Consider the following 27869-nt stretch of genomic DNA (forward strand, 5'->3'; position numbering starts at 1 on the left):
CTGATGAAGTAGGATGCAGTAAGAATCAGAAAGAGTGAGATTGAGAGTCGCATCTGATTCGGTCCTACGTATTAGACCTGATTACCATCTTACAATTTTCTACAAGTACAATACATTGTAAGACACAGTTGTATTGTTTGAACTTGTGGTATTGTCTGAAATAAGTATATTATAAGAATATTAATAAACATAATGTTTTTCCAGGATCTCATCAGATCATTAAACCGAAAACTGATACATTTACACTTAAATTTTGCTCCCCTCTGTGCTTGCATTCATTACATGAGCAGAGCTGGAGAGCAGAGATGTGCAACAGACAGATGGGACAACATACGATTTTGGCAGGTGATGAAGAAGAGGGTATTAGATAGATAAGACAGTGTTATCATCGTTCACAGGTAGAGTTCACATGACAGATAAAAAAAGAAAGCTTTTAGATTTGCATGTTTTTTGTGTCATTGTTTCTCTAAATCTCTATAAAGTATTTTTACATTTTACCTTCTGTTGATTAAAGAGAACATATATGAATTAGGTGCAGTTTATCTCCCGAAACTTGTAGTGATTTCTTGATAAAAATGGTGTCAGCTAATTTTTTCTCCACTGAGGGAGACAACTTATTCAAGTCCAAGTTAAAAGCAGACAGAGCAACATCTATGTCTGTAGCTGGACTGATGTATTAATCTTACCATTTTAAACTTTTACTAGAGGGATTTTTTAACTCCCTGAAGATGTTTAATCTTCCTCATTAAGATTTTTATTAAATATTATTTTTGTTTACTTTAGAGATAGATTTAAACAGAAACGGGCAGAAACGAACTAAAACAAAGGATTAGAAGAATCTTTGATCAGGAAAATCTTTAACATGCCTTACTCTCCACTGATTGGTTGATGTATAGCAACCAGTGTCTCCATAGTGACATGGAAGCAGCAGTTTGGCAGTGAGGAGGGAACAATCACCAGACTTAAGAATCCCTGCTTCCACCATGAGGAAGCAAAAATGTTTTTTTCTTCTTCTGTAAAAGCCTGCAAAGACATGCGATGCATCCATCAACATGAAACAGACACACAAAAACAGCAATAAACAAACACACACACACACACACGCACACACACACACACATCCACATGTCAGAATGCACCCCACCCCTCCTCCAAACATCACACCCTGATAGCTGTGATATTGAGCGCTTGTCGTTTAATTTTCCAGGAGAAACACAAGCTGAGTCCCAGGATGGAAAAGAATGCCACAGCTCTCACAGCAATATCTCCCCACTAGCAATAAGTCCAGATTTTATTATACATTATGCAAGAGACAATCTTCTTCTCCAAATGAAATAGGCATGACACCTCAGTGGCTCTCTGACCCACCAGATTGGGAAATGGGAAGACTGAAATTACCTGGGTGAAAAAGCACATATTGGCCACCTTTTTCACAGGGTTGGTAGTTTTTTCTACTTTGCAATGCTGGTCCATCACAACCAGCACTAGATACATGGTTTGGTTTCTGACCAGCGTTGGGGAATCGGAGATGTGGATTGGTTGCTGGCGTATCCATGGAAACAGTGTTGACACCGAAGCATCAACCAGCGCTCCAAAAGGTCGCTGGGCATGATTGATAAGCGCGGGAGCAGGCGCGGTGGCAGAGGCGCATTGTTCCTGATTTGTTGGGAAATTATTCAACGTTCAAAAGCAATGAAAGGTACTTGATGTTGCACTTTTATGGTCTTTAGTAGCTTTTGTTATCTGCATACTTGCTTCTGATTGGGGATAAGTGCACTGAAGCTCATTGTTCCACTGATCTGGCATTCATTGCGAATCAAGACGACCACCCTTGAGCAAACATTGCTAATTGTGTTGATTTTTCGTAGATTTTATGGCCCTGACATTTACTCTGCTGGGCCAAAACATCTTCCGGCATTTACCAGAAGAAGACTCTTGCGCTTCTGATTGCACTTCATCAAACTCTGTATTAATTAGAATTAATTTCTGAATATCATCATTAATAGAAAGTAAAATTATGACAAATTAGTTTCCTTATTATAATTTAGAGATGGGCTCTTTTGTTTCTTATTGTTCTGCATTACTTTACTATGTTTAAAACTTAGGCCTTCTCATCAACATCATCATTACCTTGCTGTTTGAATTCTTGTCTTACTGGTTTATTCATATTTCCTGGTTTATATCTACCGTATTGGAAATGAACATGTGTTCACAGCTTTGTGCACACATATGGCTCCATGGTGATGCAGATGCAGGTTTTGGGTTCAGGCTCTTTCTGCTTGAATTTTTTTTCCCTGTGTATGTGTGGATTCTCTCTAGATCTGAGGTGACCAACTATATCAACTGTCCTGAAACGTTTAGATGCATTCCTTCCCCAAGAGACATGCTCAGTTCACTCATCAGCAGGTCAGACGTCTGATATTAACCCATCCATCTGATTCAGGTATGTTGGAGCGGAAATGCACCTAACAATTGCCAGATTTTTGTTCTCAAGGTTTAGAGTTAGGCACCTTTACTCTAGAAACTCCTCCATCTTTCCACAGTGCAAAAATATGGATATTAGGTTAACTGACCACTTCATGTTCCCCTCAGTTATGAGTGAGTGTTTGTGGATGGTTGTTTGTCCTCTGTGTCTCTGTGTTGCACTGTGATGGATTGACAACCTGAAGCCCAAAGATCACTAAAGACAAGCAGCAGCCCCCTGTGACCTGTGAGGGACAACTGGGTACTCCAAAATGTATCCATTTACAACAGATAAACTGTTGTAAATAATATACAACAGCCTTGATACTCTATATCAAGGCTGATATAGAGTAGAAATAAGCATAAAAGTGATATCATTCATTTCTGCTTTTCGATCAAAATTTGCCATTTCAATTCAGTTTTACACATTAATTGTTACATGAATCAGTTTCATTTATCCATGAATCCAAACAGGGTTTCTCTTTGCTACTGCCAGAGTTTTTAGTTGGCTGAAAAATATTTTTCTTCAATTGTTCTTTGTCTTTGTTTCTTCTTGCTTTCAGCATCCAGCCAAGTCAAAATTTCACCACATGTTGCCTTTCCTTCTTTTGGGCTGCACAATTAAACTGCCCATTTTAATTTGCTCAGTAAATATTAATATTTTTAACAAACATTTCAAATTTTCATTGTTCACCACCCTAAACAGCTCTGTCTGAATTTAGGTCCTCCCTGAAAATCCCTTGTGAAACTTCTCACAGTGACAATAAGGTTTTCTGAGCCTTTAAGCAACAAAAAGGGATGCAGACGCCAGACTACAGTTGTGTCTAGACTGAACTCTGTCACCTCACCTCGCAGAATCTCTCACAGGTTATTGTTTTTCAGTGGCTGTCATTGTTGCCCCTTTTTGTCATTTCTCAGGTATAAACTGCCAACTCGCTGTTGTGTATCTGACAGAGTGCCAAGCGAGTGTTTGGAGAGCGCTTTGAACTTTCCTGTATGTAGTGTGTGTGTTGAGTATGTAGCCATATTTGTATCTAGCTGATCGTCTGTAGTTATCTAAACGTTTGACTCCCAGGGGTGGAAAATAAACAGTCCAGGAGGAAATCATTCACATGTTTAGATTTTGATATAGTTGTGTGTCATGGTATCTCATTCAGCCGTTACAATCAATACATTTTTGTTTCAGTATCTCACACAAAGTAAACAAATACCTTCTGTATTTATAAAAGATTTCAAAAAATTTTAACCAGGCCTATTTAGTTAGAGAACAAACAACGACAAGTTTTAGCTTATGATATATGAAAACAACTGAAATCCTCAACAAAAACAATTTTAAAAAATCCTTTCAAGGGTTTAACTTTATTTTATATAAAACAAAGTACAGTAAAAAAAAAAAAAAAAAAAGAGTGATGTAATCCTGCAAACAAAAACAACAACAACGAAAAACATCCAAACATGCAATAGGTTGCAGGATGTTTCTCAAACATTAGGACTGGGTTGCATTCACCATTGCATCACTTTTCTTTTAACAGCAGCTGGTGAGAGTTTTGAAACTCACCCTTGGTTTTGGGTTACAATAATGTAGATTTTAGGATGCATCTGAAGGAAATTAAAGGACAACGCTGTTGTACATAATTTATCTCGTTTGTCCTTGCCTTGCTCATCTGGAATCCATAATGTGCATACATCCTACAGCGAAGCTGTCCACAAGAGGAGATTCTTCTGTTTTGAGTGAGCTTAGGTCTTTTACTGTTTGTAAAAAGTGGTTGCAATCTGTTTTAAGTCGGTTTTTTTGACAGGGCAAAGCAATTGTTTGGTGGGATTACCTAAGGGTGTAAGATTAACTTTTTTTCTTAGTTAAAAGTTTTGAAAATCATGTTTCCTTTTCCTTTTGCTTGAGAGTTATTGGAATCAGTATCTATATTTCAGAACCAGTTACACTAATTGATAGGTTGGGTTTTACTTCTCTCTCAGCTCATCATTGAAATGTTTTAAGCCCTTCACCCCTCCCCGCCAAAAATATTAATGCATACTTTTTTGGGGGGATAACGGTATTAGGACAGAGGATATATTTGGCATAAAAAACAATACATAATAAACCAAATGCAGCATTCCAGGAAAATAAATTCTGGAATACCAGCTGTGAAGCAGAGCGCTGGATGTGTCGTGGTTTAGAAAAGCTTTTCCAGCTTGCCATCATAGAATCTGTCATGAAATCTCTGGTCACCTGTAGAATTTCTTATTTAAAAATAAAAATAAAAATGAATAACAATTTTATTCTTTCTATTGTCTAAATCATCAAGATTGCTGTTACAACAGGCCACCCTTTAACCTGTAAAGCAGTTACTTCTTATAGGACATGCTTAGGAACATGTGTGAATACCTATTTGTATTTCAACCACCTGTTGTTGTTTGCAGTAGTCATTCTACATAAAAATAATTTCCAAGGCAATTCATTTGTGTTAGAAATCCTAAATTGATCCCCTTGCATTTTCTTTTTCAGTGTTTTCCATAAATTGTTTCTCCAGATCAATCAGTTCTTGTTGTATCCCTTTCGGCTAACGTTTGCTTTTAAAAAATTAGCCTTTGACCTACATTTACCTTCATCACCAAAGCCTGTGTGCTGTTGCCTTTTAGAGGACTGCACACACAGGTCCATTTGCATTGGCTGAACAGCTGCAATCATTCACTCTGTGGAGGCTGAGACTGACGCAGATGGATACTTCCGTTCAAATCTATCCCAGCCACTAGCACCTCGCCTGAGGTTTAAGGGTAGTTTACAATTCTGTTAAATGCTAGAATCAAAAAGCTGTGCTGCTGTACGTATTCTCTTTATGTAACTCATGTAATCAGCATGGCTTTACTTTAATTGCCAGAAATGAAAAGAATATGAAAGGAGCAGCTCTGAAGCAAAACACAGAGATCCACAATTTGTCAATAATTATCAGATTGGGTGAACTGTGTAATTTTGCCAGTAAGTGAATATATTAAGCTTAAGAGCTTAAGACAAGCATAAAACAAATCCAAACAGTCACGATTGGCATCTTCTGATCAAAGCTTAGTAATTGCCATCGAGATTTAAGACGACAAAAACTTTCACAGAATTAAACAAAACCAAAATATTTCCACTTCACTGGGTGTTTAAAGCAGCAGCTGCATTTTGAGCGTGGATAAACTGTGTCCTATTAGTCAGGCAATAAATGCACTATTAGGAGTAATGAAGACTTCCATCCGCCGCCATCAGACCCTCCTTCCGTTCGTTCACCTAGTGCTAATCCGGTCATTAAGCAGCTGCTGAAATACACACAAACACCTATTTCCCTTCCAAAACTTGTGGCTTCAATAAAGCATTTTCGTTTTGGTCACAGGAAACACCCACAGGATCGTCAAAGCAGAGAGGTGGGCTCCTTTTTTTTTCCCTTCACAGGAACATTGTACGGACTGGGCTGAGTGGTTAGAAAAGTGACTGTAAAGGCCAACTAATGATGTTGAACGGCAAGAGGCGAGGAAGCCGGGTCTCTTAGCAACAGTTTCTCCTCGCTGCCAGCTCTCTGATATTGGCTGAAATAAGCAGGGATTGCTGTGTGTTGGTGTGTGTGTGTGTGCGTCTAGGTGCGTGTGGGGGTGTGTGTGCGTGTGTGTGTGTGTGTGTGTGTGGCAGATGGAGTTTGTCTTTCTACCTAATTGTAGCAGGTCTCATCATTACATGTACAGAAGCATAATGTCAAATGATTTTCCTTTTTAAATCCAATTACAGAGGAGCAGTAGGTGGGTCTGTTGTTGTTCTCCTCCCAAAATTGCTTGCGATTCTAATTTGTCAAAGAAAGTATATGTGTGTGCTCGTCTTTCCCATGTGTGTGTTTAATTTGCACAGTAGAGCATAGAAAAGGTGAAGAGCTTTCACACTACAACTTAAGGTCCTTCTTCCCCATGCTTGTACAAATATTCTGGCGTTAGTAGCGTTAATCCCATGAGCTTCCAAGAGAAAATCCTCACCCCCACCCCACCCCCACCCCTCACACACTGAGTGTGTGTACAACCGAAACCATCCAAGCATACTAATGAGGTAAAGATAACCAATAGTGGCAAGCACAAGCTTATGCTCACTATTAAACATATTGCATTTAAAAGATTAAAAAAAGATAATAATCTGTTCTTTATTTATTATTCTGTGATCTACCTGACTTGGCTTTCAATAAGAAAAGTCCTACACTTGCTTAATATTCGTGTGACCTCTTCTCACACATTTCTTTAATGATCAGCTATTCATGGAACCAGTTCTGTGAACTTTTATTCTTTACAAATAATACTGAAGAACTCTGACATTATCAAACAACGGGGGAGGACACACTCATATGTTTCTAGGGCACATTAGTCTGGATACCTGCCTAATTGCCTTCCTGCTCCTGATATCAGTTGTGTATAATAATTGCAATTGCACCATTAGATTGAGTACAAAGCGCCCTCTTGAGTTCAGAAGTGGGAACTGTCGTGTTTGGAAAACTAGGCAGGGTTGCCCTACAATGTAGGGCCTACATGTTTCAGATACTCTGTTAATTCAGTCAAACTGCCCCCTTTATTCAAAAGGGGTAATCATGTTGATGGAAGTTTCATTCAGTGTTGAACCATGATGCCGTCTACAACAGGGGTTTGCAAACGGCAAACTCCAAAGTCATGTGTTGCTCTTCTGTAGTTTTCTGAATGCTTTTATGAAATATCTACAGAGAATATCTACAACAGAGGAGAAATGACGAGGCTTTTAAAGGTAATTTGTTTTTGGTTTCAAACTATGCTGCATAATTTTAAATGCTCTATGTACCTTTTTTCACTGTCTGGAGAGGACTCACTCAACTGGTATCGTTCTACAAAATAAAGTGTTTTTTTTTAATTAACTTTCCAAAATCTAAAAATGTAAATAAATTCTAGTTTAACTTCCGTAGCTTTCAAAACTAAATGTTTGATTTAGTTCACATTTGTCAAATTTATTTCTGTGACATTTGAGCCCAAACCCAGCGTCGTTTTACATTGAATTTTGCTCTTTGCTCTTTGTTGAGTTTGCATTGACTCTCTCCAGGTACTCCAGCTTCCCCTCGCTGTCAAAAAACATTAATATAAAGCACTTAGGTACTTATGCATGAACAGTGTCAGTCTGTCTGGGGTGTACATTATTTTATGTATAATCCATATTTTAAAGCTGAATACTCAATAAATACATTTTGGTATTAATATTTCATCATAGGATACTTTTTTTTTTCTCCAGAGTGTATAAATTATCTCTGCTGCCCTTCTGATAATGTAATAAAACTGCATCGTTAAGAAACACATGCTGCTGTAAGTTCCCTTTAGTAAAAAAAAAAAAAAAGAAAAAGAAAGAAAAAACATATCTTTTTGCTCCTTAAAGGATGATGTGACGCCGGTCGTTTACCATTTAGATTCAAATGTCTCTAGGGACATCTACCGGAGGAGCCGGGTACTGCAGCTCTTTATGTCTAATGGTTTTAATGAAACAACTTTAGGACCTTTTCATGCACTTCGGTAAGTGTTGTAAAACTGGTCGGTCTGCAATTTAAGCAACGTATTTTTTTTTAAACTTTGCATCTTATATTGGACAGATCATAACAAAAGGAACTGAAGATTTCTAGCCTTAAGCAAGAAGCACTCAGAGGTGCTGTCTTGATTTGATACCTTTGGATGCATATCATTCCAGATCAGGTTCTGTTCATTAAAAAATAAAATAAAAATAGAACACAAAACAGAGAAGGCTATTTTTGCGCATTTTGTACTGCACAAATATGTGTTTATTTCAGTTTATCAAACAAATTTTTAAAATTTTAATTTTAAAATCCCACAAAGAAAACCTGAGCAAATTATTTCATGAATCAAGAGAAAATGAGTAAAAGAACATGCATCTCCGAGGATCTCTGAGGTTGACCAAGAGGCTGAGAACTGATGGATGACACCAAAGGAAAACACAAAACACACCAGTGAAACTACAGCTACAGAAAATGACTCACGGAGTAATAACTCCAAATAATATGTTCCACTGAAAGTGTGTAAGCAATAATAAACATTTTAAGTAATCAAATTTATTTGACTGTTATGCTTGACATGTGAGTGGATTTGGTTTAGTTTTGCTTAAAGGAACCTCTAATGTTTTCTGATGGCTACAATGTTTATGTCTGTGTTGTATTTTAGTGCTGTCTTGAACTGCTTTCATCTTGGCCTAAATGCAATAAACAATAAAGGTGATTAACTAATCTTAGCCCTTCAGTTCATAGCAATCAGACGGAAACTGATTAATGATCCATTAGTCGCTATTACAAGTAATCACCTAAACTCTCTAAAAGAGCTCCTTAAAGTTGTGCTGGAACTTTTTCAGGCTTTCCAGCTGTGTCGAAAATATGTCTGGCGTGCTGACATTTCAGGACCATGGTCAGCTTCAGTTCAGAACCAAGGCCAGTACCGGGACTACAATTAGTTCGTGATCAGAACCATATTTCGGAAAGAGTGCAGTCAGAACCACGAGGCTGGCAGAGGAGCGACGGTAGAGAAAGTTATTATAACTGCTGCTATTCAACGAGTTACCGTGAATGTCCCACAAAAGGAAAAAAATACACAAAAAGAAAAAAAAAACACACAGAAATAGATTAGTGCATAATATTACACACTTAAATATTTAACCTGTGCAGTTCTAACAGTAAAGGCTAATTCTGATTACAAATGTTGAAAACTCAGAGGTTATCTAACCATACTGTGGCAAACATTTTTATATGTCTTCGTTCCAAAGCAATCATGTCATTTGAGCGTTTTTTAAGGCTCCATCATGCTGTTGATGTGTATTTCTACAGCAGGGGTCATTCATATGCATTTATTTCATATTGGTCCACTCTGCTGCTGCGCGCTTCACAGAGATGCTGCTGCTGCTGCTGCTGCTCTGTGCCGCGCATCTCCGCACGGAGCTGCCGGAGGAAAACTAAAGAAAAGGAGGCATTCTGGTAGATTTCATCACAGTAGTGTGTGAAGACTTTTATTTCTCTGGAAGTGTTTTGGTTTTTCACTCCTGGACGAAAGCGCCAGCGAAACGCCGTTGCAAGAGACTTATTTCGGAGTTTGTTGTTCGTGCGCTTTTGCGTTATCAGCTGTTTAATGGATGCCGATGGATTAGTTTAGAGAACTGGTGAAGGGGGGTTGCATGTTTTGAAAGAAACTTGCCGTTCACAAGCTGCTGAGTGCAAAGAGCTTCGGCACTGCGGAACGGCGGCTGCTGCAGAAGTGGAGCGCGATTTTCTGACCGTTGCAGTTTTTTTCTTCTTGGATCTTATTGGGTTTTATTGTGGAGATTTTCCAACTCATCCGACGCAGCTTCCTACTGTTACCTTTAGCGCGGGGACCATGTTGTTGAAGGAGTACCGCATCTGCATGCCTCTGACAGTGGAGGAGGTAGGTGAAGTTTCCATTCATTCTCGCTGCTGTGCATCCTGCTCTTTCTGCTGGGTTTCACTGTTTCACTGCATATCTGTGCTTAAAAACCACGCCGCTGCAGACCTGTTCCCTGGTGGGCAGTTCTATCTGTTGTACTGTATTGTTGTAAAGTTGCCAGCTATGCGTTTTTCCCCGTATTTTGCAGCAGAGTAGTTACAATAGAGTTGCAGTCAGGTTGTAGTCGCGGGGTGGCGCTATTGCTGCTTTTCAGTTTATAATTCAGCATTTAAATAAGCTGTTACCTATCTATCTATCTATCTATCTATCTATCTATCTATCTATCTATCTATCTATCTATCTATCTATCTATCTATCTATCTATCTATCTATCTATCTATCTATCTATCTATCTATCTATCTATCTACCTACCTACCTACCTACCTACCTACCTACCTACCTACCTACCTACCTACCTACCTACCTACCTACCTATCTATCTATCTATCTATCTATCTATCTATCTATCTATCTATCTATCTATCTATCTATCTATCTATCTAATCGGACACCCCTGTGTGAAGCAACAAAACAATACCTCGCTCAGGTCTCAGGAAGTCATCTGTATTAATCTGCTGCTATTACTAAACTGAGGTGTCGCCCTGTGTCATCAGCTCTCTCACTCTGATATAACGCAGCCCTCAACGTGCCTCTCCAGGTTGTTTGACCTCCATTTGCACCTTGATTCACGTGACTTGAGCAGCGAGTGTGATGCTGAGTGGCGTCAGGTTAGAAATGGCTGAGTGACCATTTCTAGTCTCACGTCGCTAATGGCCTCCTTTAAGACTCGGTACCTGACCCGGCCTTGTTACAGCCGTTAATGTTTCAATGTAATTTAATGTGATTTTATAGGATAAACCAACGAAAAGTAGGAAAAACAGTTAAAGTTTTCACAAAAGTCAAAATTGTGAAGACAGCGAGGCTGGACCACTCTCTTGTAGAGCTGGACGTACGTATGTATATTGTCCAACCACATTTTTAGTGTTTTGAAGATTGCCCTGCATTTGGCCCATCTATCCCCCCATCAGCTTTGACCATCTTCCCTGTACATCTTGAACAAAAGCATCCCCACATCATGACGGTGCCACCATCTTATTTTTCACAAAAAAGATGGTGAATCGAGTGGGGGGTTTTCTATCAGAAATGTACATTTTCGTTTCATCTGATGGGAATTTCTTTTCCCACATTTGGTGTGTGCTTTTAGGTGCCTTGTAAACTAAAAATTCTGATTTGTGGGATGCAAGACTAATAGTTGTCCTGCAGACATGTCGTTGACAGCTGTGGCTCTCGCTCCTCCAGAGCGTTTCCACTGATTGTTTCTCTAATTATGAGCTCCTCTCATGGCTATTTCTAAGTATGCTTGAAGTTTTGACATGTTGTTTATATTTTCAGATAATGAACTGGACAGTGCTCTGTGAGATATTGGAATATTGTTTTACGGCCCAACTCTTTTCTTGTTACTGTTTGTTTTTGTCTTCATCTGTCTGCTGTTTTTCTTGGTTTTTACCAAAATTCGAGTGCCTTCATAGAACAGCTGTGTTTATACTGACAATAAGTTACACAGAGATGTGGTCTGTATTAGGTACTGCTGGCAATTGGTAAGACTGGCTTTTATTTAGGGGTTTCAGAGTCAAAAGGGAATAATGCAAATGTGTGTCATACTTTTCATATTTTATAAGCAAAGAAGAAAAAATCCCTTCCTAAGATTTGTCTTGTTTTAGACAATAAAATTTGATAAAAATGCAACAAGGTTTACGGTTGTAAGAGCCAAAGTGTTTTTAGAGTTTAAATTTATGGCCACTGTGTTTCTTCCGTCGGGATGCAAGCAGGCTTTATGTATGAAATCAATGATTTAGAAAGTAAAATTAAAGCACACACCTGGTCATATTAGGATAATCTATAGTGAGTATTTCCTTCCACATTTCCTGTTATACTTTCTAATGATTTATAATAATAATGTACTTTTGAATATTTTGGGAGCTTTTTGATAAGATTGACTGCAGATGGTTAAGTCCAACTTAACAGATGGCAAAATTAGGGAGCGTTAATGAAAATTTGATGCGAAGGTTTGCAAAGTTTAGCATGTCATACATCACCCTGACAGAGCAGGTAAAACAAGGGAAGATAAAACTAGATTGATCCCTAGATGCTTTTAACTAGACAGTTTACCAGCTTCCTCTAAAACTCTATTGATCCTTGGTCCCTTTTTTGTGTTTTCTAGGAGCTTCATGTTTCTAATTACCAGCATGCTCCTTCATCACCTCTTGTCTTGAGGCAGATTGTGTCCCGTCTTCGCTCCACTAGTGATGAAACACACAGCAACACTCCACAGCCTGACGAAAACAGTTACATCTGTTGTTGTAATGACCATAATGCTGGTCAAATGAATCTATTAATCTGTCAGTGGCTTGGCAAATGAACATTTATGATCTATTAACAGCAGACACGCCGCTGCTTGCAGAAACAGACGAGCGAACGGTCATTGTCCCGTCACACAAACACACTCACGCTCGCGGAGTGTGCACCTGTGGGGATTTGTATCAACTCAAGGAAACTGCTAAGCTATAAAGAGACTTCTGTGTGTTTTTCTAAGTTGCTTTAAATGTATACCTTGAGGGCAAATAGATAAATGTATAGGTCTTTCACAATTTAATCAGAAGAAATGGTTTATCATTGTAGAGTCACCTTGATTGGTTCAAATTACATAAAGCACAGCTTGGTGCTGATGCAGAAATTGAATAGACGACAAAACACATCACCACAATCACCTGAGGGTGTATTTTCTTATTTTTTCAATTCCTGATAAGTTCATTTAAGGTCTCGGTGTTTTTCTTATGCCGCTTTCCTTGCTTACACAATGCATTCTTAAGATTCACCAACCAGATTCTCCTCCAGAGGCCCCTTTTTCAAAAACCTCTAACAAAAACATGACAAGACAGCAAAAGAGCTTCACCTGCTGCAGACATCAATAGTCTTCATCATTAAACTGCCAGAGGCGGTGAAAGTGAAGTGCTGCAGAGAAAAACGAAAGAAGAAAAAAAACACAGCAGAAAGCTCCTGTCGTGACACCCAGAGCTGAATTCTGCAGCCCAGATGTTTCCTTTTGATTATGCCAATGGTTTGGAGATTTATGAGGCCACTTCATGGGGTTATACATTACCTCACTCTGTCAGCAGAAAATGAATTATGAGTGTTTTATGTTGAACGGTCACAAAGTACACCGTAAGCTCTTCCTTGGCTAGCTCTCCGTTTGATACTGGTAATAGCAGATGTTCCCTCATTAAAACTGCTGATACTGATCGTGATCACTAGTTGACACTGAGTCACTCTTTTGATTTTGAATTCTTCCCATGCTGTCCTTATATGATTTTGTTTGACTTTTTCAATCGTTTTTAATTTAAACAGAGTTTGTAATTCTTTCAATCTGAGTTCCAGTTGCCAGAGCTACAGCATGTGACTATAGCTCCGCTAAAGACGATCCTCGTTACTCCACAAAAAAGATTGTGTCCAGTTTTCAAAATGAAATTATGTAGTCTCTTCAGACTCAGGCTTCCTACACAATCTAGAACAGACTTTGATTAGTTTTAATCATTTCCTAATGTGAATGAGTTTGGAGAAAGCAATTAAGAATATGGAAAAAGGTTTGTATTTTCAGCTTAAACTCTCTATTCAACTCTAAATGTTGATCTTTTACTCTGTCCCTCCTTTCTTTCTTCCCTGCATACTTTCCTGTGACCTCCCACATCCCTGTATTGTCCTTTCAGCCTTTTTCCTAATTTTCTTCTTAATTCACATTTGTTTCATTTGTCTCCCCTTTCTTATTTCCCTGCTCCAGTCTTTACTTCCCCTCTTCTCTTCTTCATTTCGGGTGATATGCTTCCCTTTTTATGGTCTGCCTTGATACCTCCAAGCATTTGTTGTGGCCTAAACTTATGTCTTTTGAAGAAGAGAAGAACAGTAGATAGCTCTGTCCTTTAGCACTCATAACCCTGAGAAACAGAAACATTACACATTAAAATCTATCAACACTGTTGAGACTATCTTCTACCCTGTCCCTTTTACAAGGATCAACCTAAGAAAATAAAAATCTTTGTATTTATGTTTGTTTTTGAAATCATTTTGTTAAAAAAAAAACCTATTTGTTAAAAATGGATATTTTACTCTACTGATTAAATGTGAGAAATTAGTGACAAATTTTTATACATGGGGACAAATACAGTAAATGTTGAGGGTGCTGCATTGGATAATGTCACAACATCAATGCTGAATACAGCATTGCACCAAAATGTAACTTATAATAGGTTTCTCATCATGGTGCATCAGCTTTATGAAACAGCAGTGGGTCTTATAATAACAGCAACAAGAAAAAAACTTATACATGAATGGAGAGAGCATGCAAACACAAAGTTAAACAGCCTAATGTTGTACTTTACAAGATGTTTATTTAAAGGTCAAGCAAGACGTTTGAGTAAATTTATATTTTTATCAACAATAAAACATGAGATTGACATATTTGACCAAAAAAAGAAAGCAATGTGATAAGATAACAAAGTTTAGCAGCTAAAGACAAGACAAGAAGACACTCTCTGAGAGGAAGCAGTATTGATGTTATATATTCAGCAAGAATAGGAGGGGGGTGGAGTAGTAAACAGTCCCATGCAGAGTTCAAATTGTTACCTTCTAGAGACTCTCTTAAATTGTCTAGCTTGAGGTCATTGCATGCACACAGTACAGAGAAACGTTATAAATAGTCGTTTGGTCTTACCTTCTTACAGATTTGGCATTGCTTCATAGTTTCTAGTTAAACTAAACCAGCCTAAATTTAGTTCTGATAAAACGTTCCAATTTTCATAAAGTGCTTTACACAAACATCTCTGTAGGCGCTGAGGCTTATTAAATGCTTATATAATGTGTTCTTAATCGTCTTAAAAAAGGTGGATTGTTTGAAGTTTCTTGCTCTCGCTTGCTCAGATTTTTGCGTCGAAGCAGCAGCCAGTTTCTGGCCCCGTGAGACAGACTGAGGGAGTCCCCGGTGTGAGGATAATTGAAATGCTGGTGTTGTCCTCAAATTGTGCTTCAACACTTCGCCTCAGTTTATGGTGACTCTATTGAAGGTAATTTTCTGCACATTTCCTGAGAAGATATCTTGCTGAGAAGATTTCTTTCACAGTTATCTCTCTTATAAAACATGATTTCGGTCCTTCCTTGTATAAAATTGCCAAAACTGTGTTTGGTCACTGCTGGCCTCACTAATCTCTATGGTAAGAGCTGTCATTTAGAGCGTCTTCTCTGAAATGACACTAATGTTGCACTTTGTCTCTGGTCCAATGGATGCTGGAGATAGGCTCCTGCCCCCCACATCCATTCAAGGATCAGGTACAGACAACAAATGGAAGACATTAACTTTGATCATATACACACATATATATTAATGGTTAATATCTACATTTGTAAGGTATGCAAATATATTTAGTTTTATCACCGCTACTCTCCTGTTAAACATTTCTAATGGATAGATTATTTTTTAAAAATCATCAGTGAAAAGATGTTCCATAATTTATTGCCGTCTCCAGATATATCTGACCTTGTCGGCAAATGGAATAAAAAGGCTATAAAAGGCTTTAATGTGATAAAGTGAATTAGAAGATATCTCATAAGAGGGTTAGTGATGACAAGCATTAATAGTTATTGGTAATTTTTTTATATTTTCTTTTCAGAGCTTTTTGCTTCCCATAAATTTTTCAGCAGTTTGCATTTTGACAATCTGTTGACCTCAGTGCAGGACTCATTTTTAATAAAATTAATTAATTGTTATAATTATGTCATCAAATGGGGAAAGTATACATGTTTGAAATGTGCAGAGAAAAACAAGAGTGGGTTGCCGTGGTAACATCCTAAGAAACAGTGACAATGTAAAAAGGCGTACAGGACAAGCAAGTCAGAAATGACTTTCCTTTGCAGCAACATTTATTATCTGGCAGACACAGAGGGTCAAAATGTTTCTATTTATAGTCGGCACTAAATTAAGAGCTGTCAGGCCTATGTAGTTTGTCAAGTGGAGCACTGACAAGTAAGATGAATAATCAGGACTTAGTGAGAGTCTATGATTGTGTTTGCATAGTGTATGTGTATGTGGCTGGGACTGAAGGAAACTGTTGTTGACAGGAATTCTGCGCTCTGAGTGCATGCTTATTAATTTATGGGCATGCAGTCAAGAGAAGGCAGATGCCAAGTGCGAGGTGAGGTAGGAAAAATAACAAAGAAACATTTATTGTTAGGGACAAAATGACAGAGACAAGGAGAGAACAAACCCAACGAACTCCAGCTGGTTCATAGACTAAATTCAAGTCGTACTGAGTTTCACGGAGTAAAAACACAAAAGAATTAGTAATATTTTAGTTGGTCTAGAGTTTAATTACCAAACATTGCTGTGCTAAGGCTTTGCAATAAAAAAAATAAACATCTAATTGACCTGTTGGGATAGTGAAGGACAGAGTGAGAGCTTGATGCGTTTTTCTATAATCTACTGAAAGTTTACACCAAGAAAAATTAGCTTAATCTGTACCAGCGAAAGGTTGCTCAGAACTATTTCAGACATATTTTATAAGACGTGTTTAGGCTGTTTTCACAGCTGTGCAGTGCAGCCTAAATCAGTGGAAATAGTATATGATATAAAATATTAACACAATAGTACTAGTAGTATTATTTTGAAAATATTGCCATACTTTATCTAAAATTTATTAAAAATTTAACTGAGCAGCTTAATGTAAGGTGTTGATATAAAAGTGGAACAGAGAGAATTGATCTGGATCTATATTTGATTCTTTAACCTTTTGGTTTGTTGTGCTAAACATTGTCTTATTAAAAACTGAGCTTTTATTTTTAATGTTTTTATTGCTATTATTTTACTTCTTGAGACTTCAAAAACTACATGTACATTTTTTTTATTATTATTTTTTTTTACCTGAGAAAATACCAACACACCTGACATCACCTGCCCCTATACTTGTATTAGGTAAAAATGGAAACCTACATAGGACTCTATGAATCCTCCATCGGTTAGCTGCCTAAATGAGTGGCGTTCATTTACTCTTAACATTCTGTCCAACCAGGAGGAAACAATGGCTGCTGAGAATAGAAGCTGTGCCGATACACTCGGTCCGCCGTCAGAGTTACGGGACAGGAGTAAGAAGAGGCGAGCAGCTGGACATGCAGGACCATAATGTGATCACAGAGTATCAGGATGATTTGTGTACACTGCTGATGGATTAAGTCTGTGATCAGAGCGTCCATAAGATAACGTGGTCACCTGCATTAGTCATTTGCTATTTTCTAAATTAAATGCACTCTCGGGAGGAAGAAGATAAAAATAAACTATGGTGACATTTATAAACTATAAATGTCACTGCACCAAATATTTCTTCAACATAGCATTTTGAAATGTGTTTCTCACTCAGTATAGCTATATGTTTTGTGTTTGCCTTGTTCATTCGCGCTGCTGACGTAGTGAAACTATTTGTTTATAAAAAGTAAAATACCAGCACATTTTCTTCTTCTTAGCATGCTGTATACTATTAAGCAAAACATGTTTGCATATAGTACGTCAATATTCTATTGATCGAATCCATAAACTGTTTTTTTTACTCTTTACAATGACACAATGAGAGAGAAAGGATCATATGGCCTACTCCATTAGCTAGGAGAGGAAACTTCGCACAGAGGTGCCTCGACACTTATCATAAGGTTTTCTGTAGTTCAAAAGAAACTAAGTTATTAAAGCAGGAGAAAACCTTATCCTGTGTTATTTTCATAAGTTTTCCAGGAACTGTGCAGAATCATATTCAGAGCTGAATAACAAATGAGGCATAGCAACAAAAAAAACAGTTCTCATGCTAATTTTAGCCTAGGACCAAAAGAAACTGTGGCATGTGAAGTGTTAAAGAAAAATGATTATTTTTAATGCTTGATACAGCTAATCCACGACATGTGTAACAGTTATATACAATACTCTTATTTGGAACAGTTTTCTGTTGAACATTTGGGAATTCAGCTGAAGAAGCAGGCCGAAGCAGGGCCCTTTGCCTCCCCCGCTGAAGACAGAGCAATAAATTTGCATTCCGAAAAGGGGGAACAGACTTCTTGGCGCCTCTCGGCCAGGTCGGACGGAGATGGGCACGAAGTGGTTAGATAAAAACCAGACATCGGAGCTGTAAAGAAGGGGAGTTTCCGGGGGTCTCTGAGTGGTCAAAGAACGGAACGCCTTGGCTGCATATATTAAATAGGGAAACACCTTTTTACTTTAAGATTCCGTGTTAAGAAAAAACGAGAGAGAGTTTTTTCCATCTTTTTCTCTCCACGTTGGGCGCCTTTGTCTGTCTTTTGTGTTTCGTGTGTGTCTGTTTTCCCCTTGTCTGTATAAAATGTATATCTCTGTATCTCTGCAGCTTTGTTGTCGATTGTTTTTGTATGAGATTAAACTTCGTGATCTGTGACGTCAACACGTTGTGTTGTTTCGTTTTACCAGCACGCGGTCGCTGCACGTCGCTCACGGAGAACGTCACTCACCGATCCCGGGCAAGATTAAAGAGGAAAAGAGCCAAACGTTTTGTCCAAAGCTAGCATAAATGATCTTCTTTTTTAATAGAAGCTTCATTGAATTTGAATACTTTAATAAAAGTATTTGGCTGTGACTATGTAATGTATAAACCTGTTTCAAAGACAGAAAATCTCTTAATAATGATGTCGGTACATTTTATTTTTCTTCTCCACACTTACCAATCAGAAACTTAAGTGTGTGAGCCTAAAGTAAACCAGAAAAAACACACAAATTAAACTGTTTTAAAAATTTCAATCAGTATAAATTTGTCAAAATTTGTTCAAACATAGTAAATGAAATTTAGAACAAAAATTTGAAACGTTTATTATTGTTTTGTCCTTTAAATTAGCAGGTGTAATTTTTATGTTTTCCATGACCCTTTTTCTGTTTTTCTCCCTATTTTGGCTGATCCGTTTTGCTTCCTGAGCCAGATGTAGGCTTGTTAATTTTTTAACTTCAATAAAGTCCGGTATGCAACATGGGGAAATCTCCCCCTTCTCATAGTGCACTCTGTTGTAAGAACATGGCATCTTTTTTCCATGTTTTCTTGACAGAATACATTTTTTTATGCAAAGATTGTGTAAATTCTTTTATTCATTGGCAATGATAGTTTTACTACATTAGCCTCTTAATACATAAAAACAATTAGGGCAAATGAAACCTTCGGTTTAAAAATAAAAAACCATTGATAAAGGAAAATGGTTCTTGTATGATGAGAAATGGGATTCATCTTAACTCTTGGAGTTAAGATGAAATAGCAGGAAAAGTGCTATTTCCTGCACTTAAAAGTGCAGGAAATAGCTGACACTTCTTCTGAAAGGCACAGTAATCATTGTCTGAATTCAAACTAATGCAGACTCTAATCTCTAACGCTCTTATTCTGAGGGGGTGGGCAGCGCATTTGTGTGGCGCTAATTAATTTCCTTCCTCAAATTAAAGCAAGCGATGCGACCGATTCAATCAATGAGCAACGTAATTATCGTTTGATCCTTTGAAAGGCTTTCAAAGAGCATCTAGGTGACACCTCTGACACAAAACCAGCCAGCTTCTCCAAAATAATAATTAGCTCAACGCAATTAAATTCCCTAACTTTCAGCTCTCACTTTACAGATGTCATGTATGAAACCAAACAACCTTGGTCTCAATGAGCTGTGGCACACTCAGTTTATTGACTACGACATAGACATGCACTATGATACAAATTGATGTTTGAACTCATCCAAATATTTGTATGACATATCAGGTGAATGTGTCTTTGGTAGCCATGGGAACATTTGAAGCACACAGGTAAAGAGAAATCTCTTTGATTGTGAAAATCACTGGATGTGTGCATTGAGCTCACATTGGTTAAGGTTTGTGTGTAGCACAGGACTGATGATACAGTTTTTTAATTCAAATTAAAGTGGTTTTATTTTTGATCAATTATGATACGTTTAGTTAGTCCTGAAAATCTGCTGAGCAGCTGTTGAATCTGGGGCAGCGCCTCTGTCGCTAGAAAGTTCACATTTGGCAGAGAAACCTCGTGGAAAACACCAGATGCTCCACGTTCGTGTGCTGACGGCGACTTTGTAAGTCCTGCCATGTGTTTGTGTGTCTGAAAATCATACAGAGCCAATGATAAAATGCACTTTTCCCTGTTTCTACTTCTTCGTAAACCAAGATTGGTATTAATGCAGACAAAGAACCATTTTATCCAGTTGTTCTTTTCTTTTTAAGACATGTTTCCACATCAAGAACCAGATTTACAGATTCGTTGTGTGGTTTTCTGAAAAAAAAAAAGTGTTTAGATTTGTGATGATTATTTCACCGCATAATGCACCATACAAAGCGGTATATAAGATTTACTCCCTTTGTGTTAGCTATGGCATTTTATAGAAAGAAATATTTTTTATTGTTCGTCTTTTTAGAACAAAGTGAAACCAAAATGTTACTAGAAACACACACCACAGCTGCGAGGGTGGGCAGCTGTGGTCCCCACCATCACAGCTGCCCAAGAAAAGAAAAATAAAAACGACGGGCTTGTGTATTATTCATAGTGTTATTTCTCTAAATAAGATGATTGGTATTTAATACCAATATATATATATATATATATATATATATATATATATATATATATATATATATATATATATATATATATATATATATGTATATATATATATATATATATATATATATATATATACAGTACATACAGTATATACTGTATGTACTGTATATATATATATATATATACATACAGTATATCTATATATATATGTATGTGGGCGTGTGTGGGGGGGTGTATTTGTGTGTATTGTATGTGTATATACAATACGCATCATTGTTACATACAGTAACAACAAACTGGAAAACTTGGTGAAGATTTCTATGAAGCACCTTGCTGTGAGCTCCTCTTTTCATGGATCTCTGCAACTATGAATGTTACTGATTCATAAGAAGAAATGTGTTTCTATTCCACTACATAGTAAATAAAGCATTTTTGCTTCTGTACACAGGTTAGTAATGCTTTTGTTTTCAAATGGTAGCTGTGATAAAGATGCTTTACTTAGAAAAGCTGATGCTCTTTGAGTATAAGTACATTTCTTGCTTGGTATTTCTGGTAACATAACTGCAGGTGTCAAGAGGAATTAATTATCTCTTTTTCTCACCTCCTGCCATTAACATGTGCGGTTGTTGATTTAGCAGCATGTAAATCTTGTGGGGGGGTTTTGTTATGACAAAAGAGTTTATGTTTCTGTGTTATCGTAAACTAAAATGATCCATGAAACAGAGTCACCTTGCTTCTCACTCCCTGTGTGCTGCAGTTTCACACACAAACATAATGTGCTCTCCTCATAAAATGTCAGCAGCTGACTGCCTGTGAGTGAACGTAAGAGAGAAAGCGAGTGAGAGGGGGCCGTAAAACCATCCTGCAGCTGTTGTGACATTAGCTCACTGTTCACTACAAACTGTTCCTGAGCATGTGTCTCCTCTATCTAGCCTTTAAAAATATATTTCTGCAGTTAGTACTGGAAGCACTGGGAGAAATCAGAGGAGCTCCATTTATTCACAGATTATATGTAATAGACAACAGGGCAGCCTCTATGTGGCTTTTCCAGGCACATAGTGCCATTTTATAGCACAATCAAGTAACTGTGTTGTTTAGTTGTTTAATTGTATATATATAATACGACTTTAAAAAAATGTGATTTTGTAATTTAACATGAAAGAATCAAAGCAACATGATGATATAACATGATGTAAAACTCAAAAAAGTTGATTTTACGTAATTCCCTCACTCCCACTCCATCCCCCCTTAGGTGAAACCAAAGTCTTTTAAACATATAAAAGGAACTAAAGGTCCATTACAAATACATTAAGTACTAGATGCAAGAAGTAGGAATATTAAATGTAATGAATAAGCTAAATATGAAAGAGAGACAAAGCAAGAAATAAATCAAAAGGTCTTAAATCCTGTGAGAAAATAAAGCTGCACTGCAAGGTTGAACAGCTAATTTCTATCAAAACATAGTGTGTCATGATGTTGGACTAAATAATTCAGTTTAATCTAGTTTATTGATTTCATATAAAATCCCTAAAAATACCATCTTAATGCACTTTACAAAAAAACAAACAAAACATTTCAAATTCTGTTATAAGTCAGGTACTTGTATGAAAATTTCCAAATTTATGAAAACTTGATGCTAAAAGAATTTCTTTGTCAACATGAAACTTAATTTATATTTTAATAATCAGTGTAGAGGCTGCATGAATTACCCAGAAATACAGTTGGAACAACTATAACAGTACTCTCAACAACTGACCCAGCTTCCTCCTCAGCCAAAAGTGTTTAGTTTGCACTCAGGAATGAGGAAGCTCTTGTCTGCAGGAACCTGAGTCCGTCTGGTGAAATCACATTTTCACTGCATGTTTAGAGCAAAGCGATTGAGTCAATATGGGACGCCACTGGAGATTAAATAATCTGTGCTCTGTACTTCTCCTACTTTTCTTTGGAGCACGTTTTGTCTGTGCTGCAGGTAAGTAACCAGCATAGAGCTGCTTGACTTATTTACCTATTGTTAAATGTTAATTTTCACTGTTTAACTCTTTTTGTTGCAGGAGGTCATCAACTTTGTTTTACCTATGGATGCTTTGACTCAAATGACACTATGATATTATGATATTATGTAGACTTTAAAAACCACACCAGTGTCTGAGACAACAAAATATCAAGAACTATACAATCTAAATATGCATACAAGTACAGAGAAATATGCCAAGGCGTGTGTATAAAAGATATACAACGATGGAAACCGGATCCAGACGTTAGAAGGACTAGAGGTAGGTAAACCTCAGCTTTAATTATTCAGCAGTCATAAATCAAGCATGTAAGAAATAACTTCCCAATTTACTTTTTTAGATCCACCAGAAGTGATTATTTACACCAAAGATGAAGTGATTGAAGATGTAGAGAACAGTCTTATGTGTTTTGCCAACAACTTTTTCCCACCTGCAATCAACATCAGGTGGACCAAGAATGACAAACAGGTGGCAGTGGAAGATCCCTTCATCAAAACTATTTCCAACTCTGAAGGGGCGTTTCATGTCTTCTCCTACCTGAACTTTGTTCCAAAGCAAGGAGACATTTACAGCTGCACTGTGGAACATGAAGCCCTGCAGGAACCTAAGACCAGGTTTTGGGGTGAGAAAGTCTTTTTTTCTGTAGCTTCTAAACTTAAATTGTCTCTACTTGTGTTTTAGTTTGAATTTCAAATATTTTTTCCCCTGTTCTCTTTTTCTTTAGATGTTGAAACGGAAGAGATGAGTATGGGTCCAACCATTTTCTGTGCACTTGGCCTGACTCTTGGGCTTCTTGGAGTCGGTGCAGGAACTTTCTTGTTAGTGAAAGGAAACCAGTATTGTAACGCCCCAGAATTTGCTGCCTAATGCGTAGCATAAAAGAGTAGCTTCCCTTTTGACTTTGTTTACGTGTAACAAAATGTAGGTACTGTCAGGCTTTGCAAAAAGGTTTTTCATCCAGGATTCCTCTTTTTTTAAAATCACATGGGACCTTTAACTGTTAGCAACTAATGTTTTCTGAGCCATTCTTTATTCATATGAAAATAGGAGTTAGCCAATATTCAAATTTTTTTTTTTTTTTTTCATTTTTATAGCTTTAGGTTGAAAAGAAAGTCGTTCAATAAGTGTATGTATGTACTGCAAAAAATTAGTGTGTGTGGAAAGTATTTTTAAACTGAGTGGCCAATATGCTAAAGTTGTACCTTTGATCCATTAAATTCAGTATTTAGTGTAGAACCACTTTTGTAAATGTTACCATGCCTGAGTTATTTTGGATTAAACTAATACAATATTTTTTCTAAATCTTCACTGCCTAATGAAAACATAATGCAAACTCTTGAGCTTGTATTTAATAAAATCTATCACTTTGACGGCTAACACAAACAAGTCATACTGAAAACCTGAAAAGCTTTAACTAAAAGGAGAAATACTAAGGGTAAGGATGAACTAATACATGAAAAAACAAACCAAAATTACCAGAACATCTGACAGAACAACATGGCAACCCAGGATCTGTTGTACTTTGAAAGAGTATATGATTTGCAGAAACAAGTGAGCCGGTGGTAAAATGGGAAAGTAGCTGGTGACATTTTGAGAGTCTGGAAATAACCAGGGTTTTTTTGTTAAAACTCAAAAAGTGATTTTTAGACAAAAACAGGAATGGAATGAGGTCCAGTTCATTACATAAAACAACAGAAATGAATCTGTTGAAGTTGCTATGGCCCAATGACTGCCTCAGAGATAGATAGATAGATAGATAGATAGATAGATAGATAGATAGATAGATAGATAGATAGATAGCATTTATTGTCATTGAACAGAATTCAACGAAATTTCCATTGCAGCTCCCGTGCAAAAGGTCAAATATATACAGTATAAATAAGCAAACACACAATAATAATAATAACAATATATACAACTAAATTAACTAAAGGCACTCAACCACACCAAAGAAGTAGCAGCAGGTCCAATTATGGCAAAGTACAGATAATGTGACAGTGCAAAGTGCAGAACAATATGTCTGTGTGGGGGTGGGGGATATGTATGTGTGACTGCGAGGTTATGATATGTGTGAGAGGGGGGGGCGGCAGGGAGTAATGGCTCTGACGGCTGTGGGGAAGAAACTGTTTCTCAGTCTATTTGTTGTAGTCCGTATATTCCTGTACCGCTTGCCTGATGGCAGCGGCACAAACAGTCTGTGGCCCGGGTGGCTGGAATCCATGGCTATGGATCCAGCTCTCTTCTTGACCCGGTCTGTGTAAATGGAGAAAGGTGTAGTTATGAGGCATGTGATGTTATTTATGAAAGCATTTAATCTAGTAAATGATTTTTCGTTTTCTGTATTCATTTTTGTATTGGATTGGTGGTTCAGAAAGAAAAACAACTTTTTAACTTTAGGTAAAGGGAATAGGAGAAGAATATGAGGAATCACTTTTAATGCTATAATTGTACGATCCTTTAATGTGTTTGATCCGATTCATAAGTTATAAATGAAGACCTTTCCTCAGTTTAGGAGATCAGCAGAGAGAATGTTGATTGAGTGCCTGTTGTGTAAGATAAAATGTTTTGTTAATTTTTAGAATCACCATCTTAGAATGTAACATTCATGTTGAGTTATTCTGACTTTCAGAAATTGTCTTAATAAACAAATAGCCTTTATGTTTTCTTAATTTAGTGATGACTTCTAAGTGAAAACAGTGATACCTTTTTTGCCATTCGGATCTGTTCCTGTATGCTTCACACAAATATTATATCCCTGCGTTTTTATTGGTTTGTTTCTGATTGAATGGGCTCATTTTGGTAAATTGATAAAGCTTTTATTGGGTAATAAACATTCTCACACTAATGAAAAAGAAATATTTAGTTCAAGAATATCACATTTACTCCCCCTGATACAATTTCTATCTTAGATCTTAAAAGTGTGTGTGCTGATCCTTCTAATTTCTTGCCAACATTGTGTTAGGTTTGTTGAGTCTTAATTATCTTTTTCCTAGCAGATAAGCCTTATTTCATATTGCTGGAGGGTGACATGTAGCTGTATACAAGTATAGAATCAAACAAAGTCAAGTGACACATATAATAAAAGGCAGCCAAGAAAAGGAACAGATATAAAGGAAGTAGGGTGTGAAACAGGAAGTTTGATTCCAAACCATAAATAGAGGAACTCGAGGTACATATGATACAATTGTTTTCTGTACCGTGATTAGTGCATCAAACCTGGAACATATGGCCTGAGATGTCACAATGCAACTATTAGAGACTTCCTCAATATAGTGCTTGTATCATAGTACTTGTTGTACGTATATGGCTGGTGTTTTTTTATGAAGCACATGACTATAACTGTTATCAGCACAACTGTCAAGAGATGCAGGATTCAAGAAGAGATTAAACACCAAAAAAGCTAACTAAGTAGTTTCATACTAAAGATTCAATAAAGGAAGCAGGACTTAAAACAGAAAAGAAATGGAAGTAAACTAAAACCGAGATAAGACTAGCTGAAGCAGAAAACACAAGACATTAGCAAACTTACTAGGTATGATATTAGCATGTTTCACTTCACAAAGTGATTTTAATAGACTGAGGTGAAATTCAAAATATTAGGAAGGCATTTTTGATGAAACTAAAATTGGATATCCACTAAAAGTGTTGTTTTCTCAAACTGTCTGATTAGGAGTTGTTATATCCATATATGCAGCTTTTATTGTCTGGAATGTAAAACAAAGTTACAATTTACATATATATATATATATATAGATATAGATATAGATAGATATAATATAGATATATACAGTACAGACCAAAAGTGTGGACACACCTTCTAATTCAATGGGTTTTCTTTATTTTCATGACTATTTATAAGGCAAGAAATCCCACTTATTAACCTGACAGGGCACAGCTATGAAGTGAAAACCATTCCAGGTGACGACCTCTTGAAGCTCATCAAGAAAATGCAGAGTGTGTGCAAAGCAGTAATCACAGCAAAAGGTTGCTACTTTGAAGAAACTAGAATATAAGGGGTATTTTCAGTTGTTTTACACTTTTTTGTTTAGTGCATATTTCCACATGTGTTATTATTCATAGTTTTGATGCCTTCAGTGTGAATCTACAATGTCAATAGTCATGAAAACAAAGGAAACTCATTGAATTAAAAGGTGTGTCCAAACTTTTGGTCTGTACTGTATGTGTGGGGGTGGGCATGCTGGCGTGGGCGTGTATGTGTGTGTGTGTGTTTTTCGTTTATGTGTGTATGTGGTATAAGTGTGTGACATCACAATGAAATAAGGTATCCCAAGCAAAAAAAAAAAAAAAAAAAAAAAAAAATTAACCTCCGAGAATAAAATATAGGTTAATAAAATACACATAATTTTTGTTGTATTGATATGTATACAAGGATGTCTTGTATGTATGTATATTATTTGTGAAAGTCCACTTAGTAAAAATATATCTGGGTCACAACTTTTACCGGAACTTATAAAAAGGAACAGAGGACACTTGATTGAAAAAGAGAAAGGGGTGTGGCAGCACGCTGGAAGAGACGCCGAGCGACGGTCCGTGGAGCTTGCAAGATTAGCCCGGAGAGAACTGACTGCTGGACTAAAAGCGTGGCCAGAGCAATTCACAAAGGGGTCAAAAGTCTTCTGGAGGCAAGGTAGAGCCACACGGAGCGTTGACCGGACCCGAGGCGCTCGCGATCCAGGCCTGACGAAGGGAACCGCCCGGGCACACAAACGCCGACCCGGTGAGACCCTTCCATTTTTTTTCCCTTTCTTTCTTGTATTTTTGGTGCACGAAGACGGATTAATATTTTTGGGCCCCAACGCTGTTTTTTTTTGCGCAAACGGAACTTTATTTTTTTTGGATTGCCTAATTATGGACTTTTTTGATGGACTATTATTATTGATGAACTATTTCTTTTTCTTTTGATTTATAGGCTGGGTTATGGACTTAGATTTGACTGTTTCGTTGTTTAATTGTAAAAAATTAAAGAGTGACGGGTAAAATACTATGATTTCAGGAAAACAATTGATTATTAAATGTAGCGGGCAGCTTGTAGCCGCTTCAGTGCGCTGATGTGTCCCCTCTTTCTTTACATTGATGAAATCGTTTCTCTAGCCTTGTTTGATGGTCATGCTTATTACCAAATTCGTATAAAAAGAAGTAAAAGGACTCACTTGAGCGTGTACATTTCCCGTTTATTCGAGGATTTTGTTACAGAGTGGTGGCCCGTACGGGGATTTTTTTTTTTTTTATGAGTGTGACTAAAGT

At 37.2% G+C, this 27869-nt stretch overlaps 1 protein-coding gene and 1 pseudogene across 1 annotated transcript in view; both read left to right on the forward strand.

The window, feature by feature from the left end:
- Positions 1–9379: 9379 nt before the first annotated feature.
- The window catches only part of LOC102236859 (cytoplasmic phosphatidylinositol transfer protein 1-like), a 67054-nt gene continuing 48564 nt past the window's right edge, over positions 9380–27869 (forward strand). Inside the window, exon 1 of the mRNA XM_023349392.1 lies at positions 9380–9903. Within this exon, the coding sequence (XP_023205160.1) occupies positions 9856–9903 (48 nt within the window). The 5' untranslated portion in view covers positions 9380–9855. The remainder of the gene's footprint in view (positions 9904–27869) is intronic.
- Positions 22402–23843, forward strand: LOC102223257 (annotated as a pseudogene).

The sequence above is a fragment of the Xiphophorus maculatus genome, chromosome 16 (assembly GCF_002775205.1).
Source record: "Xiphophorus maculatus strain JP 163 A chromosome 16, X_maculatus-5.0-male, whole genome shotgun sequence".
Lineage (NCBI taxonomy): Eukaryota > Metazoa > Chordata > Actinopteri > Cyprinodontiformes > Poeciliidae > Xiphophorus > Xiphophorus maculatus.